The 15,342-nt window shown below is 36.5% G+C and overlaps 2 protein-coding genes across 5 annotated transcripts; one reads left to right on the top strand and one right to left on the bottom strand.

The window, feature by feature from the left end:
• The first annotated feature begins 316 nt into the window (after positions 1 to 316).
• Positions 317 to 8,541, top strand: si:ch211-114c17.1 (pre-mRNA-processing factor 39). 3 transcript variants are annotated; one of them, XM_048177009.1, is made up of 14 exons: positions 317 to 598; positions 1,041 to 1,270; positions 1,355 to 1,480; positions 1,690 to 1,808; positions 3,013 to 3,180; positions 3,544 to 3,727; positions 3,816 to 3,920; positions 5,805 to 6,041; positions 6,151 to 6,277; positions 6,422 to 6,693; positions 7,288 to 7,472; positions 7,599 to 7,670; positions 7,748 to 7,919; positions 8,054 to 8,541. In XM_048177009.1, the coding sequence occupies exons 1-14, from the start codon at positions 376 to 378 to the stop codon at positions 8,117 to 8,119; spliced, it is 2,286 nt and encodes a 761-aa protein (XP_048032966.1). In that variant the 5' UTR covers positions 317 to 375; the 3' UTR covers positions 8,120 to 8,541. The 3 variants fall into 3 exon arrangements, with proteins under 3 accessions (XP_048032966.1, XP_048032964.1, XP_048032967.1); XM_048177007.1 differs by having other exon boundaries at positions 322 to 598; positions 8,051 to 8,541; XM_048177010.1 differs by having other exon boundaries at positions 423 to 584; positions 8,051 to 8,541.
• Positions 8,542 to 8,852: 311 nt separating this feature from the next.
• Positions 8,853 to 12,466, bottom strand: ubxn1 (UBX domain protein 1). Of its 2 annotated transcripts, none has more exons than XM_048177011.1 (10): positions 12,388 to 12,466; positions 11,767 to 11,829; positions 11,640 to 11,693; positions 11,198 to 11,310; positions 11,001 to 11,079; positions 10,723 to 10,914; positions 10,137 to 10,188; positions 9,615 to 9,737; positions 9,342 to 9,519; positions 8,853 to 9,195 (listed from the first exon to the last, which is right to left on the bottom strand). In XM_048177011.1, exons 2-10 carry the CDS (start codon positions 11,823 to 11,825, stop codon positions 9,146 to 9,148), a joined length of 900 nt encoding a protein of 299 aa, XP_048032968.1. In that variant the 5' UTR covers positions 11,826 to 11,829; positions 12,388 to 12,466; the 3' UTR covers positions 8,853 to 9,145. The 2 variants fall into 2 exon arrangements, with proteins under 2 accessions (XP_048032968.1, XP_048032969.1); XM_048177012.1 differs by having other exon boundaries at positions 11,001 to 11,076.
• Between the last annotated feature and the right edge of the window lie 2,876 nt (positions 12,467 to 15,342).

Genomic DNA, 15,342 nt, shown 5'->3' with positions numbered 1-15,342 from the left:
GATGGTTAATATTTCCATTTAAAATTGCCAATTTGAAATTAGGGCCTGGTTTCACAGACAGGTCTTAGATTAAACCAGGATTATGCCTTGGTTCATTTGGGACATTGCCTTAGAAGAAAAAAAAAAAAACATTACTAGTGTGCATCTTTAGACAAAACAATGACAGACACTGACATATTTTAAAATATGTCAGTGCAAAATATGTCAAACATGCATTTTAAGTCTGGGACTAGGCCTAAGCCTTGTCTGTGAAACCGGGGGTAAAAGTAATAACAGCTAAAATAAATAGATAATTTAGCATGGATTGTGTTGATTCATAAAACATTATTTTTGGAGTCATGTTAAACTTAAAGTGGTGTCAGACTATTTTGTTTAATGTATATTAATCATATCACTTCCAAAAGTTTTAAAACTATATTTACTATTTTGAGATTTCAGATTTTGCTGTCGTCTATCTACTGCGACAGTAATGTGAAATTGCAGGGGTCGCACGTTTTACGCGTCATTTGTTATGTGGTAAATAATGGCGGCGGAAGGCTTAGAGGACCTGAGCAACAACGGGGAAAAACTCACAAACCCTCCAGGTTTCCCTTTAAAAGTTACCTAATAAAATACCGAGTTTGTAAGCATGTATGAATGATTTGTCGTATTCATTTCTTAAATGCTTTAATGCATCAGTTACACGAGCACGTCTTCATAATATAGCTAGCTTGCTAACTAACAGTGATTTATTGAACCGAACTTGAGTGTTTTGATACTGTAAGAGTTGTTTGACACACTGTCAAGTTTAATACGATGATTAAATTGCAGACTAACATATAAATGGATAATTAATATTATTTTGAAGCACATGACGTCAACGTAATATGTAAACAATAAAATAAACTCTTATAGCGAGATTAAAGCGAGAACACTAAATACATAATTTATTACAGTTTTAGCTACTGCCACATACGTTGACTTGGATAAACCATTTTATCACCAACATGACTTAAGTACACTGCAGTGTAGTTAATCAAACACATCGTTTTCTGTGACAGAGCTTTATGAGCCTGAGGTTGCAGACCTTCCCAAACCAGATGTAGTGGAGTCAGTGAAGAGCGGTGCTGATGGAGGAGACACAGGCGTCTCAACGGCATCCTACACAGCAGAAGGAGAAGAGGAGGAGGGAGAGATGCCGACAGACTTCGAGAGACTTTGGAAACATACCAGTGACAATCCTCAAGATTTTAACAGCTGGACTGACCTTCTGCAGTATTGTGAACAAGAGGTGAATGGGTTGAAAACAGATAATATTGCTTTGTTATTGGGTCGACACCAAAATGTTTAATGTTTTTCATTTCATTATCTACAGGGCCACATGAGAGCTTCCCGTCAAGCCCTGAATGCATTTCTGGTCAGGTATCCTCTGTGCTACGGTTACTGGAAAAAGTTTGCGGACCTTGAGAGACAGGTCGGACACAACGATAAGGCTGAAGAGGTGAGAACATGCATAGATGGACAGTTCAGTTATTGAATAAAAATACAAAAGAACAAAAGCAATCTCAAAACAGAAAAAAATTCCTCATTTATGGTTGTCATGTTATTATATTAACCGTTCTGATTGGTCTGCAATTTTGTAATCCTCAAAAACGATTTGTTCATAATACTGAAGCGGAAATTTAAAACTCTATTTGGTTCCTGTGACAGGTGTGTGAACGAGGTTTGAAGGCCATTCCGCTCAGTGTTGATCTCTGGATCCACTACATCAACCTTCTGCTGGGAACGCTTAACATGAACCTGCCAGAGTCAACACGGCGTATCCGCAGGTATGGATGCAGTTTCAGCTTCCATGTTTATTCAATAATATTGTTAGATCCAGTTTGTTACTAGACCTCTTTCTCCTTCCAGTAATATCAGATTTTGTCTGAAATTCTGTCGCCACTGATGCCACGTTAACTCAACCAGCCAAGAGACAGATGCAGGGGAAGAGCAAGAGGCAGGAGATGAAGTGGTGATAATATGTGATCAGATTTTGTTGAATAACTTTTGTTGCATCTTTGTTAAAGCTCTGTCTAGCCAGAAAAAAAATTACAGCAAGTGTTCTTAAGCAAAAGGAAAAGTAAATTTAATGCTACTTAAAAGTGTTTAAATACCTTTACGATAAAGTTATTCTCCTTAGCACTTTTTAGCAAAGATGCACGAATTAAGGCTTGAACACATTACACATATTTTTGCCCCGTGATTTACAGTCTGCAGATTTGAGTTGACTGATTTCATAGAAAATAAGGTAGTGTATGATGGCCACATAGTCTAATTTTTGGCTTCAGACTATGAATACAACCTGTCAGAGGATATCAGACATGTTTGATATTTTGAAATAATTTCAGAACACATATTGTTTTTGTAATGCATCTCCTAGCTACGAGTTTCTGACTGAATATGTTGTGTTTGGAATAACTTGAAGGTCAGGTAGTATGTGGTCCTCAGTCATTTAGTGTATGATGCCCAGTTTTTCTCTGTTACCAGTGACAAAGTCAGCAAGTGTATGATGCCTGGTGTTGTGTATTTCAGCCTTTAGTTAAAGCTTAAAGTCAGAATAAAACGGAGATAGTGATTGCCTTTTATTCCCTGTTGTGACATATCTGAGTGAAATGGCTTCTCTAACAAGCAAAACTGTTGGGCGGGACTTAATTTTGTCCATCAAGAATTGATTGGATTGTTGGATCATTGTTGTTTGGTATTGCTGCGATCTCATGTGAGTGATTGGTTGGAGGACGCACGTCATCAGAGAAGAGATGCCGTTGAAAAGGACAGGAGACGCTAATGTCATTGATTAAAGATTACTAGGGCACATAAATTTAAAAAGATTATGTACATGGATAAGTCATTTATATAAACACTGCAGTATGCCATAAAAAATAAGAATTGTCAGTTTTGAATTCATAATGACTTTAAATATTATACTTTACAGCAATAAAACATCCCAAGAAACAGTATAACATGAAAAGTAAAGTCTTGTCCTCTCCTCAGCGTGTTTGAGGAGGCAGTTGCAGCCGCTGGCTGGGACTTCCATTCAGACAGGCTGTGGGATCTGTACGCCGAGTGGGAGAAGGAGCAGGGTAACCTGAAGTCCATGACCAGTGTCTATGACCGAGTACTGAGGATCCCCACACAGCTCTACAACACACATTATGAAAAGTACGCTATGCTCATAGACCATATGTTATTTGTCATAACAATTTTTTTTTCTCGCACAACTCCTCAGATTTGAGGCACACAATCCAAGTACCACACACACACACGCATGGATTTGTGAGAATTTGTTACAATTTCTTCTCACGCTCATATTCTGTGATCTCTTTCCCCCTTTATATTTAGATGCAGCTGAATGCATCAACAAAAGCCTAATTGGTAAACTGTCAAACACCTGCAGTTAAACACTTCAAATCCAGATCACCAAAATATCACAAAAATTCTTTTGCTTTCAGAGTCCATAAAAATCATGATGACCCTTACGTTAATCAAGGCTAATGTTCTTTGAATTTCTGTCTCTTCACTCAGACTGAAAACTCATCTAACCTCCCACCCGCCTCAGGACGTTCTGTCTCCTGAGGAGTACAGTAAGGTGAGGACCGAGTACAAACAGAGCCAGATTCAAGCCAAAAAAGAGAGATCTGATATCACTGCAGATGAAGAGGAGAGGCCGCCAGGGGAGGAAGAGTCTGCAGACAACGGCGAGGACTCGGTAACTCTAACCCACTTTGCTAGAGGGTTTTCTTTTGATGTGAGAATGTAGAGATTATCGTTTTAATCTTTAATATGTTTTTATGCAGGAAGAAGCAGTGCAGAAGATGCAGGAGCTCCTGTTGATCAGTAGAGAGGAACTATACCAACAAAATGAGGCAGAAGTCAGGAAGAGATGGAACTATGAGGACGCTGTAAGTTCCAGAACTGTTTCTCAGAAAGATGCTTCACAGTTGTGCTTTTGCATTGAAATCCATATTTTTATTCAGCAAGGATGCATTAAGTTGATCAAATGTGACAGCCAAGACATTTGCATTGTTACAAACATTTTGTTTCAAATAAATGTTGTTCTTTTGATCTTTCTATTGATCAAAGAATCATGGGGGGGACGACTAAACTCTAATTATTAATTTTCAAAATTGCTAATAAGGAATGTTTCTTGAGCACCAAATCAGAATAATAGAATAATTTCTGAAAGATCATGTGACACTGAAGACTGGATTAATGATGCTGAAAATTCAGCTTTGCATCACAGGAATAATTTACATTTACAAAATATATTCCAATAGAAAAGTTATTTTAAGTAAGCAATGAGGTACTAGCGGCCGTGCTGAAATGTGAATAAGTCACGGCTGAAGGGCATTGTTAGGCTTGACGCAAAGCGTTTCTTCGTTAAAGCTTATTGTGACATTTTTGTTGGTTAAAATGCGAAAAATGAGCCTGGCATGAGTTCTCGGTTACCCTCTTTCCCTCTTCGTCCAAAATGTTACTGCACAGCACGTCAAACCAGACTTAATTTACGAGTCCTTCAGGTGTGTTTAATGGTGCTGAAATCCTGAAATCGGTGTGTGATGCTCCGTTTTATCATGGCCCTCTCATCTCAGTGTCTTCACGACTCCAGCAAAAGCATTATTTGTTGAGGTGAATTCCCTGTCTCATTAAACACCAGGACAAACTCAAAGGTGGATCAGATATCTGTAGAGACTGCCACGTAAAGCTATGTACCTGCTGATGCCATATTTTTCACCTTTGGAGCTTCTGATGGTTCCGTAGAAGTCGCTGAGAATTTCGTTGAATTCTGTCTTGGTGATTTGTTTAAAATCAATGCTGCGACTAGTCTGGGTAAACCCAGCCTGATCTGCCGGCGATTTGATTTCGCTCGGCAACTCAGTCTGGAAACCCGTGCATTAATTTCTGCTGCGCTGTTACACATTTGCGGGAACCAATCACAGACTGGCTTATCCACGATGACGATAGAGAAGCGACGGCAAGCAGCTTTCAAACTCTATCTGATCTACCCGTCACTCCAAAATAACAATGCACAATCACAGTACCGCCGATTGTGTTAAGCATTTACCTTATCTGAGAGAAATATAGCAGAGCGTTGATCCGACAGTCTCTTCATAGGAAGATTACACACAGCGATTAATGACACACAATGATTCTCTGCTGTTATTTTGGTGGTTTGCTTCACGATGTAAGTACAGGACTCTTTTACTTAAATGCCCCTTGATGGTAGACAATATTTTTATTATTTGCTCTATATGTTTCGTCTCCCTGCTTCTTGAATCTCGCGCTGCCTGAGCTGACTGGAATTCTTTTTGGTTGTCATGACAATGACGTAGTTTAGGGCGGCTATATTCCGCGTTCATTTACACTGAACCAGAACAGTATCAGAGTCGCCTTTTAAACTCTCGACGATGCTGAATGACTTCTTTAGTTAGCAAACAAATTGCTCGAGTGGGTGTAAATACCGATCACTTTCATGTTTTTTTGCACAACCTGCAAAAATCGCTCGATGCCATTGCTGCTTCTGCAAACCGCGGATCAATGCTACAAACCAATACAAACTAACCCTGCGTCTCAATCAGCTCCCTAGCTCCCTGCTCGTTGATCACGCCTCTTGTGCAGTAGGAAATACATAGCAAACTCACCAGACCAATGTTCAATTTTAAACTGAGCTTGGTCTGGTGATAGCCAGACTATGCTGCGACCCTTTTCATCAGACCAGTCACCAAAGCACTTCATCAAAGCAATTTACCTTCCTGTTGCTTGAATCTCTCTCCATTTTTTTCCAGATTAAAAGGCCATATTTCCACGTGAAGCCTCTGGATAGAGCTCAGTTGAAAGCCTGGCAGAGCTATCTGGACTGGGAGATAGCAGAAGCTGAAACAGCTGCAATGGCTGCTGAAGGGACAGCCGTGGAAGGCCATGAAGATTCAAAACAAGAGTGTGTAGCTGGACACGAGAGAGTACTGATTCTTTTTGAGCGCTGTTTAATTGCTTGTGCACTCTATGAGGAATTCTGGGATAAAGTAAGTGGAAAGGACATCAAACTACCTTTTATAAAATATCACAATGATCTGCCTTATTATTTTGAGACCTTTTTTGTTGCTTTTTGTAATTTATTTGTGTGCTTTACAGTATGTGCATTACCTGGAGCCACGCGGGCTGGAGGAGGTGCGTAATGTGTACCACAGAGCTTGTGAAATCCATCTTCCGTACAAACACAGCATCCACCTTCAGTGGGCCTTATTTGAGGAAAAACATGGTGAGAATGTCAGCTTAAGCATAGAAAATACACTAATCTGAAAGATAAAACATTTTAATACTTTTTAATTAAAATGTGTGGGTTTTTTTGTCTTCAGCTATTGCATTATCTGTATTTTACATATGTTTGTCTTCTCTCCCATAGGTAATAATTCAGAGGCACGGCGTATTCTAGAATCCCTTGAGATAACAGTCCCTGGTTTGGCTGCTGTGCGTCTGAGGAGGGTAGGTCTGGAGAGGAGAGCAGGGCATCTAGATGTGGCAGAGTCACTGTTGAAGGAGACGGTGGACCAGAGTAAAGACAACCCCACACTCCACGCCTTCTACTCCATCAAACTGTCTCGCTTCCTTCACAAGCTGTGCAAGAACCCTGCCAGGGCCCGCACTGTTCTCCAGGAAGCCATAGAGCTGAGTCCGGTAAAATACCAGCGTTTGACATTTTACAAGCAGTTTGGGCTTAGTAAAAAAAAAAAATCTTTTATTCATCAAAGACACATTAAATTAATCATAAGTGTCTGTAAATATATTTATAATGTTACAGAAGATTTCTATTTCAAATAAATGCTGTTCCTTTGAACTTTCTATTCATCAGAGAATAATTAAAATAGCATCACAGTTTCCACAAAAATATTAAGCAGCAAAACTGTTTAAACATTGATAATAATAAGAAATCATGTGACACTGAAGACTGGATTAATGATGCTGAAAATTCAGCTTTGCATCACAGGAATAAATTACATTTTAAAATATATTCAAATAAAAAGCAGTTCTGTTAAATTGTATTAATATTTCACATTACTGTTTTTACTGTATTTTTTTTTATCATAGCATAAGAGACTTCTTTCAAAAAATGTAATGACCTCAAACTTTTGAATAGTAGTTTATTTCAGTCTTTATATCTTACTATGATATGAAAATTCTTTATTCTTGAAAATTATCACAATATGATGCATCACAGTACCAATATTTTATGACTCGCTCATTTCAGTATTCTGGCATTTGGCTCCTCAGGATAATGGTAGATTGTACCAGAACCTTCTGGAGCTGGAGATGTCAGGTGACCTGCGGGCTAATGGAGGTGGTGTTCAGCAGTGTGTGGCCAAAGCACTTGCTGCTCCTCTCTCCCCAAAGACCAAAATCCTTTTCTCCCAGCGCAGCCTGCAGTTTGCTGAGGACTTTGGGACCACAGTACAGAGGTCAGAATTTTTTTTAATTTTTTTATTATTATTATTTACTCACTACAATCTACTTATTATTATGTGGATTCTCCATTAATAGGTTTACTTAAATGTTATTTAGGTGTTTTGCTTGTATGTTATCAGTGTCTTGAGCATATATGAGGAGCACCAGAAGCTGCTAAAGGAACACAATGCAAAGAGAGGAGCAGAGAATGGGTAAGCTCAAAAAACAAACCCTTTCAATATTTAGCTGTGTGAAAGACTTTTTAATGTGCTTCTGTATATTCCTCAAGCGATAATGATGATCCAGAAAAGATTAACAAAATGGACGATGGATCTGCCTTGACGGTGCCTCCACAGACTGCTCCTCCCACGATGCCTCACGTTCCCATGACAACACCACCTCCCTCTATGATGGGCGGAGACATGAGTGGATCGTATGGAAGTTATGGCAGCTGGTATCAGGTAAAAAATTGAATTTGCACATGTAAATCGTATTGTTAAAATACTGCATCTACCCTTTCAAAGATTAAACTCAGTGCATTGGTGATTTAAAATGTGTATTGTATACAAATATTGTCCCTGTGTCTCTGCAGCAGTATGGAGGGTATGGCAGCTACCAAAACCCATGGAACCAGTATAATCAGTACTACCCTCCCAGCTAAATCTCTTCAGAGACGGAGGTCTGGGGTGCTGCTTCATGTGATCCACTCACACATCCTCAATCCTCAGAAAGCCGTAGCAGTGCGTAACTTGAGCCAGTGTCAAAAGAGTGAGGGATAAAATGTATAAACCTATTATTGTGTTTTTAAAGGGCGTGACCCTGTCTTTCCCTGGAATTTTTGTACTATGTGCCACCTTGCAACTTAAAATGCATTTGTATATATATAAATATATACTGGTTCATACTTACTTTTGAAGTAATTTATCTGTGAATTAAGTTACATTTACTGACTCCCTGAAATGTATTGTGAACATTTTTCCATTGACCATTTTGTAGCAAGTTCTTTTACAATGTTTAAAATTCAGTTTATTCTGTGCAGTCACTGTCTTATAATTTTAATAAAATATATTATACATAAAACAATTTTTAATTGATATGTTTGTAATGAAGTTTTAACTTTGCTCATATTTCAACAGCTGTTGAAGACTTTCATCATCATCTTGTACTGTATTTTTTGACCAGGAGGTCAGGGACCAATAGGGTAATTCAGCAAACTTTTAAGGGGGCTGCATAATGAATTAATTATATATTAAAACCATCTAAATTAAAATGATAAAAAAAACAAGACATAAACTGAAATAATTTCTTTCCAATATCCAAATAAGCTCCTGCTTATTTACAAATTTTGCCTTCACTCCCAAAGCCATCATACAATTCAACTCATACAACTAAGATGAGTTAGATTAATTTTATTGTTGAAAATGTCATATTTCCAATGTAGCGAAACAAAGGTAACAACCACCTTCTCAATGTTCATCATTGTGAGAACTCACTTGGCCCTTTATTGAGCGGTATCGGCAGGTTTACATTTAATGAAATTACTGATCAACTCATTGCATTGTATATTTGGCTCTTTGTTGAGTGTGATCACTGCAGTATAAGTCCACTGATACATAGTCTCCACAGAGTAATCTGCTTGATCTTGCTTTGACTTCTGGAAGAACAGCTTGTTTTTTCTATAATCATTTCAATTAATTTCTTTCTTGGTCACGACAAGGACGGCAGAAGGCACCAGACCTGTCAAGTAAAACAAAAGCTCCATAAATGACTGATGTTGAGAACAAAGTATAAAGTGAAAAAAGTTGATTCCTCAGAGACAGAACAGCGATCAGTTTTTTTTTCTATATCATTAGTCGACATTAACCTAATATAAGTAGTCTTACCCAGCTCACGCAGGGGTTTTTCCATGTCTAGATCCGTGTATACGCGTCTAGGATACGGGGTGATGAGGTTGAAATCCTGTCCGTTTGCCCCATTCATCTGAACATAGACTCTCACAGCAGCCAGAGGTTCCTGAGCCTTAAACACAGTACTCAAGGTGGAGCCATCTAGAAGACGCACCTAATTACCAAAGTAGGGTAAGAGAGGAGTTTCAGTTTACTGATATGAATCATTTTTATCTGCTCAATTAAACTGAAGTCAGCATGTGGCAGTACCTGTATCCTACAGTCATCGTAGTCTTTCTTAGCAGGAGGAGCCCCTTGATTCTCAGGTGGAGACTGTAGAGGGGCTTCAGAGGGGGGAGATGACAAACCCGTGCTTGATGAACCACCTCCAAACTGCCAAGAATCAGGTTTTTGTAATTTATTATTTATACACTTGGTAACACTTTACAATATGGTTCATTAATTAACATTAGTTAACTACATTAGTTAACATGAACTAATAATGATCTGCACTTCTACAGCATTTATTAATCTATTATTAAAATCTTGTTAACATTAGTTAATGCACTGTGAACTAACATGAACAAACTATGAACAGCTGTATTTTCATTAACATTAACAAAGATTATAAATACAGTAACAGATGTATTGCTCATGGTTAGTTCATGATAGTTAATACATTAACTAGTGATTAACTAATGAACCTTACTTGATATACTGCACTTGGCATGAGAGAAATATCAACAGTAATGTGACCTGAGCAAATTAAAAGCATTATAAATAAATTAATACCTTTCGTGCCCTCTCCTCTCTGTCTCGTGCAATCTTGTCTTTAACCCGCTGCCTGAGAAAGGAATCGCAGGTTATTACTTTCATTTAAAGAAATGGTTCTCAACATAAGGAGCCCCTAAAGGGACCTTTGCAAAACTAAATATATACAGACTTTCACATACTCATAAGAAACTATTGCATGCTCACACGTTACAATTTTCTTTGCGCATCACTGACATTTTACTATGAAGAAAATGAGTATGGATGCATATTAATTAATAAAGATTTATCTAATATCACGGCCTTATGTCCATATTAACGCATCCTCTGTGATTTGTTTATATGAAGAACCAATTATTCTTAAAAGCATCACTTTTTTCATTAGAAAAGTAATGTAAATTAATAAAATCTTATAACTGCTTGGGCATACCATGAATATTTTCCTAGTTATGCCAAGCTTTTAATGAAAAAAAAAAAATATATATATAAATATTTATCCATAATCCTTATACAGTAAATCACAAAATATTGGAAAAGTCATGAGGCCTTTGAATATTGAAAGTGCTTGATCAAAGTGAAACGGGCACTGTATTCATGCTCATCTTACTTGGCAAGCCTGTCCTCCATCTTCTCCCTCCTGCGCTGGTCTGCCAGCTTCTTCATTTCGTCTTCCTGAAGCTTTTGTTTAACCTGCAGCAGCTCTTGCCCTTGTTTCCTCCTCTGCTTTTCTCTTTCTATCTCCTCCTGTCGCTCTCTTTCTCTCCTCTCCTCCTGCCTCGCCTTCATCAACTCCTCCAGTCTGGGGGAAAAGCAATACTTTTTGTCAGCTTTTGAATGTGTTTTTTACATTCATACATTTTAAGGTCAGCTGTACAAAGCACAAACCGTTTTACTTGTTCCCTCTTTTCTTCCTCTGTCATAGGATGTTTGGCATCTCCCTCTTGTTCTACACCTTCAATAGCTGCTTTTTGTTTTGGTTAAAGGCAAAAGTGAAAGAGAAAGTAACATTTTGTGTTGTGTGACGAAATGCTGACCACAATGATTTCATGAAATTGAGAGCAAGGAGCATTAGAAGAACATACATTCAGAGGTTTCTGTAGGAGACTGGATCTGTTCTTCTGTTGAGCCAAGAGTATTCCCAGCAGGTGGAACATACGGCTCATCTATATCTGGATCATTTTCATGCTCCATTAACCTGTACAGTTACACAACTGTAAATGCAATGTCCAAAAAAGATCATTTTTTATTTATTAAAATTATTTATTGTAATTAATTATATACTATATTAAATTGCAATTAAATTGCCCCTTTTCTTACAATGAAAATCAGGTTGCACTGCAGTTTATTTAAAAATAAATAAATAATGCATTTAAAAATACAAATTATTCATTATTAAAATAAAATTATGATTTTTTTCCCTCCCTTTGGTCATGCCTAATCTCACTTAGGGCATCAAGTCATGCCATGGCCGGATAAGCCTGTTTCATCTGGTAAAATGTATAAAATGTATCCATGATGACTCACCAGTCCATTGCTCTCTCAATGCCCTGGTTTCCAGTATGTGCTACTGCCCTCTCCCTACAAAACAATCACTGGGTGAGTGCAAAATACTGGATCAGTGTGTAAACATCACTGTAGAGACATCACTTACGCTCTGTTTCTGTCGAAGCCCATTTCCAGCAAACTGTCTAATGTAGTGCACTCAGCCATTGTGCTGGAAATAAGTTTATAATAGCATTATAACAAGGCACATCATGACATTTTTAAAGTTCACAAATAAAGAGAAAATAAATATAAAATCCCTCTTGTTGTTCAAAAGCTTTCTTAGAATTAAGGAGTTTTGGGGACGAATTCTTTATTCTCTTCAGAAAAAGCTTAAAATATTTTATAAATGTATTATACAAAAATACAACAAAAAAGTGATACATTTGTGTAGATACTAAAGTAACTCCAGCTCTAAATAATTACATGAATTCTACTTTCCTGACTGTCACATTATCATATTATCAATACATAACAATCATATCTGACCGTTTAAATAAGTGTGGTTATAATATTTATACTGTTAAATACATGATTAAATTCAGCTAGCTGGCAGGCTAACACTGAACAGCCTCCAGCAACAGCTAATTATTTTTTGCCTAACTAGTATCTTCTAGAGAGCTGTTCAGAGTTTTCTTTATTAAGTAATAGCGCTTCAGTATATCAGGTACAATAGTTTTACATGATTTCATCATTAATTAGCCCTGTACATCGTTCAACAGCTACTTACATTTGTAGTCTGCACTGGGACGCGCTACCACACACTACGGAATCCTACAACAGACAATTCGCGAAAATGAGCCTTTCTCTGCTCTAGTACTCTAGTAAAAGAAACGACACAATAAAAAGCAAACGCAATTAAAACTGAAAATTATTCAGCTTTTTATAAAATTGGTTTTAGTTATCAGTAGTATAATTATATATTATATTATATTATATTATATTATATTATATTATATTATATTATATTATACACACACACTACTGTTCAAAAACTCACCAAGGCTGTATTTATTTAATAAAATGTCTATTTGGATATATTTTAAAATGTAATTTATTCCTGTGATGTCAAAGCTGAATTTTCAGCATCAATAATCCAGTCTTCAGTGTCACATGATCCTTCAGAAATCATGCTAATGTACTGAATTGGTGCTCAATAAACATTTATTATCAATGTTGAAAATGGTTTTTGCTGCTTTATCTTGTTAAATTTGGGGTAAATAAGATTTTAAAAAAGAAATTAATATTTTTATTTAAAAAAAAGATCCATTAAATTGATTAAAAAAGTGACTAAAGAATTTGTTACTGTGTGTGTGTGTGTGTGTGTGTATTTGGCATTAACCATCTTTTAAAAATCCCATGTTGAAACTAATTTTGTAAGCTTTTGAGAAAAATATCTTATACAGTCAAACCAAAAATTTATTCAGACACCATGAACATTTTATTCATTAATACAGTTTATTCACAATAGTTTAAAAAAAAGGGTAATAAAATATGACAAGATCTCAGAGTTAAACTGTGTCAGAAAAAAAAAAAATCTTAATTATGTCAGAAAACACTTAAGCAAAACATGGTCAGGTCAAAGTGTCTGACTAATTTTTGGTTCCAATTTTTTTTATCAATTTTACTAGTAGTCGATTGTATGAAGAATTTTTGGGTATAATATATCACAGTTTGCTTTATTTTGTTATCCTCATTTACATAAATGAACTATAGTGTCCTGAATGCAGAGTAACAGCATCAGTTCAAATAAAATAATCTAACCAGTATTCTTGTCTCTGACTGTTTTGTAAATTTCCCTAACATCACAATGATGTTTAGTCATATACTTTAAACAACAGTCAGTTTTAATTTTATTTAAGGACAGTCATTTGCTCAATATATATATGACATCCAAAGTGTCCAATGTCCATTTTCACTCTGCAAGGTGTTTAAGGTGAAGATATGATGTTACACAGGTGGATGTGCAAACAGTGCAGTATGGGATGGGCCTCATATAGCAGCTTGTTACTTATTGGATGAATGTATAATAATTAATCTGCCAACAACATACTCTCTGACATTCTTCTTCTGAATGACAGAAGTTCATACATGCTCCTCTTTTACTCTCTCTTTTTTTCCAGTCATTTGTGTGCTTAAATAGATCATCACACTGCTTCTACCATAGTTTCCGCTGTCTGATAAAAAGGAGAACAGAAAATGTGAGTTATATTTCATAATTTATTATTACTTCTTTTAGTATTTTTGTGATTTTATGCTGTATATGCAGTTTTGGTTTTGGTAAGGATTTGTAGCTACCAAATGACAGTGAAACTCTCTAAATGTATACTTAAGTGATAGCAGTCAACAAAGAATGTTTTATTGTTTGTTGTATTACACAAAGAAAAGACAAAGAAGCTTTCATTTCAACAAATTTGTTTAATTATGACTTTGACTTTATAACTTTCAGAGTCAAGGTGTAAAGTTCAATATGTCAAAGTCTCTTTTATAAGAAAGAGATCAGCAAATGGTTAACAGTGCAGTTTAAATAAATACACATTTTACAGTTTACGTAAATATCAATAATCAAAACCTATCCTTCAAATCATATGACTATGGCATGATGCAATTACTAGTTGTGACAAGAAGGGTGTTTTTTTTTTTGGTGATGTTTTTCATTCTAATGTTGATCTCTTATCTTTATTAACAGAATAAACTTTGTTGGACATTGGACAAGCATAGGAAGTGTTAAGAGCTACTCCTGGTGCTCACTGGGTGTAACAGCCACTCCATGTGGAAAACTATTGAAGTGCCAGTGGAGAAGCTGTTACCTGCAGAGAGTCACATGTGACGGAGGCCGGAAGAGCTGCATCATGTGCCTATGAATCCTTTTGATTATAATGTATCTATATAAATTTACAAGCCTACTTTATCTAACATGTCATCATCACATGGTTTGTAAAAAATGCATTATTGCATTTAGAAATAATTAAATATTTGTGTTATTTTACAATAAAATAAAATACATGCCCGTAGGCAGGGGGGGTTCGGGTGGTTCGAACGAACCCCCCCTCTCACTGCCAAAGGTCCAGATTTAAGTCGTTTTTTTTTTGTTTTTTTTGTAATTATATTTTTTAATCAATGCTTGTGACAAATATTCTGGGTTGCTGTTTCAAATTAATATGATAGCCTACATTTGTAGCTGGACGTGTGTGTGTGCCGCGCGTGCAGTTCAGAGAGTTCTCACAATACACTTTTCAAAGCAATGGTGAAGAAGCATCGCCTCTGAATGATGGGGGGAGGGGTTGAATATATATATATATATATATATATATATATATATATATATATATATATATATATATATATATATATACAATGTTTCCCATACATTGACTATCATGTGGCCGCCCGCCACATTCTAATTTGTCCCGCCACAGTCTCAAAATGAAACGGAAATTAGGTCGCAATATTTAAATTACCATCAGATTGCGCTCTTTTATATGGCAAAAGTGGGAATCATAGAGCAAAATAAGTAGACTAGAAGCAATTAAGTTTTCGTGCACTATATTCAAAGTCATCTGAAGCCATTCTTCATGTGAGGAACAGAAGGATATGTAACTTACATCGTTAAGTTCACGGTCAGAAACTCGTCTCCCTCTGTTACAGCTGTCAATCATTCAGCACTCAAACAGCGCGTCGCGTT

Source organism: Megalobrama amblycephala, linkage group LG23 (assembly GCF_018812025.1).
Source record: "Megalobrama amblycephala isolate DHTTF-2021 linkage group LG23, ASM1881202v1, whole genome shotgun sequence".
NCBI classification, from domain to species: domain Eukaryota; kingdom Metazoa; phylum Chordata; class Actinopteri; order Cypriniformes; family Xenocyprididae; genus Megalobrama; species Megalobrama amblycephala.
Note: the sequence above shows the minus strand (reverse complement) of the source record. Positions and strands in the feature narration are given on the sequence as shown.

Excerpts from the sequence above, each read along its gene's own strand:
- si:ch211-114c17.1 (XM_048177007.1), top strand. The coding sequence starts at position 376 with ATGTATATTAATCATATCACTTCCAAAAGTTTTAAAACTATATTTACT. Across the intron at positions 3,181-3,543 it reads TACAACACACATTATGAAAA|ACTGAAAACTCATCTAACCT; the intron begins GTACGCTATGCT and ends CTCTTCACTCAG. Across the intron at positions 6,042-6,150 it reads ATGAGGAATTCTGGGATAAA|TATGTGCATTACCTGGAGCC; the intron begins GTAAGTGGAAAG and ends TGTGCTTTACAG.
- ubxn1 (XM_048177011.1), bottom strand. The coding sequence starts at position 11,825 with ATGGCTGAGTGCACTACATTAGACAGTTTGCTGGAAATGGGCTTCGAC. Across the intron at positions 11,080-11,197 it reads TCCTACAGAAACCTCTGAAT|CAGCTATTGAAGGTGTAGAA; the intron begins GTATGTTCTTCT and ends CAAAACAAAAAG. Across the intron at positions 9,738-10,136 it reads GAGAGGAGAGGGCACGAAAG|TTTGGAGGTGGTTCATCAAG; the intron begins GTATTAATTTAT and ends GATTCTTGGCAG.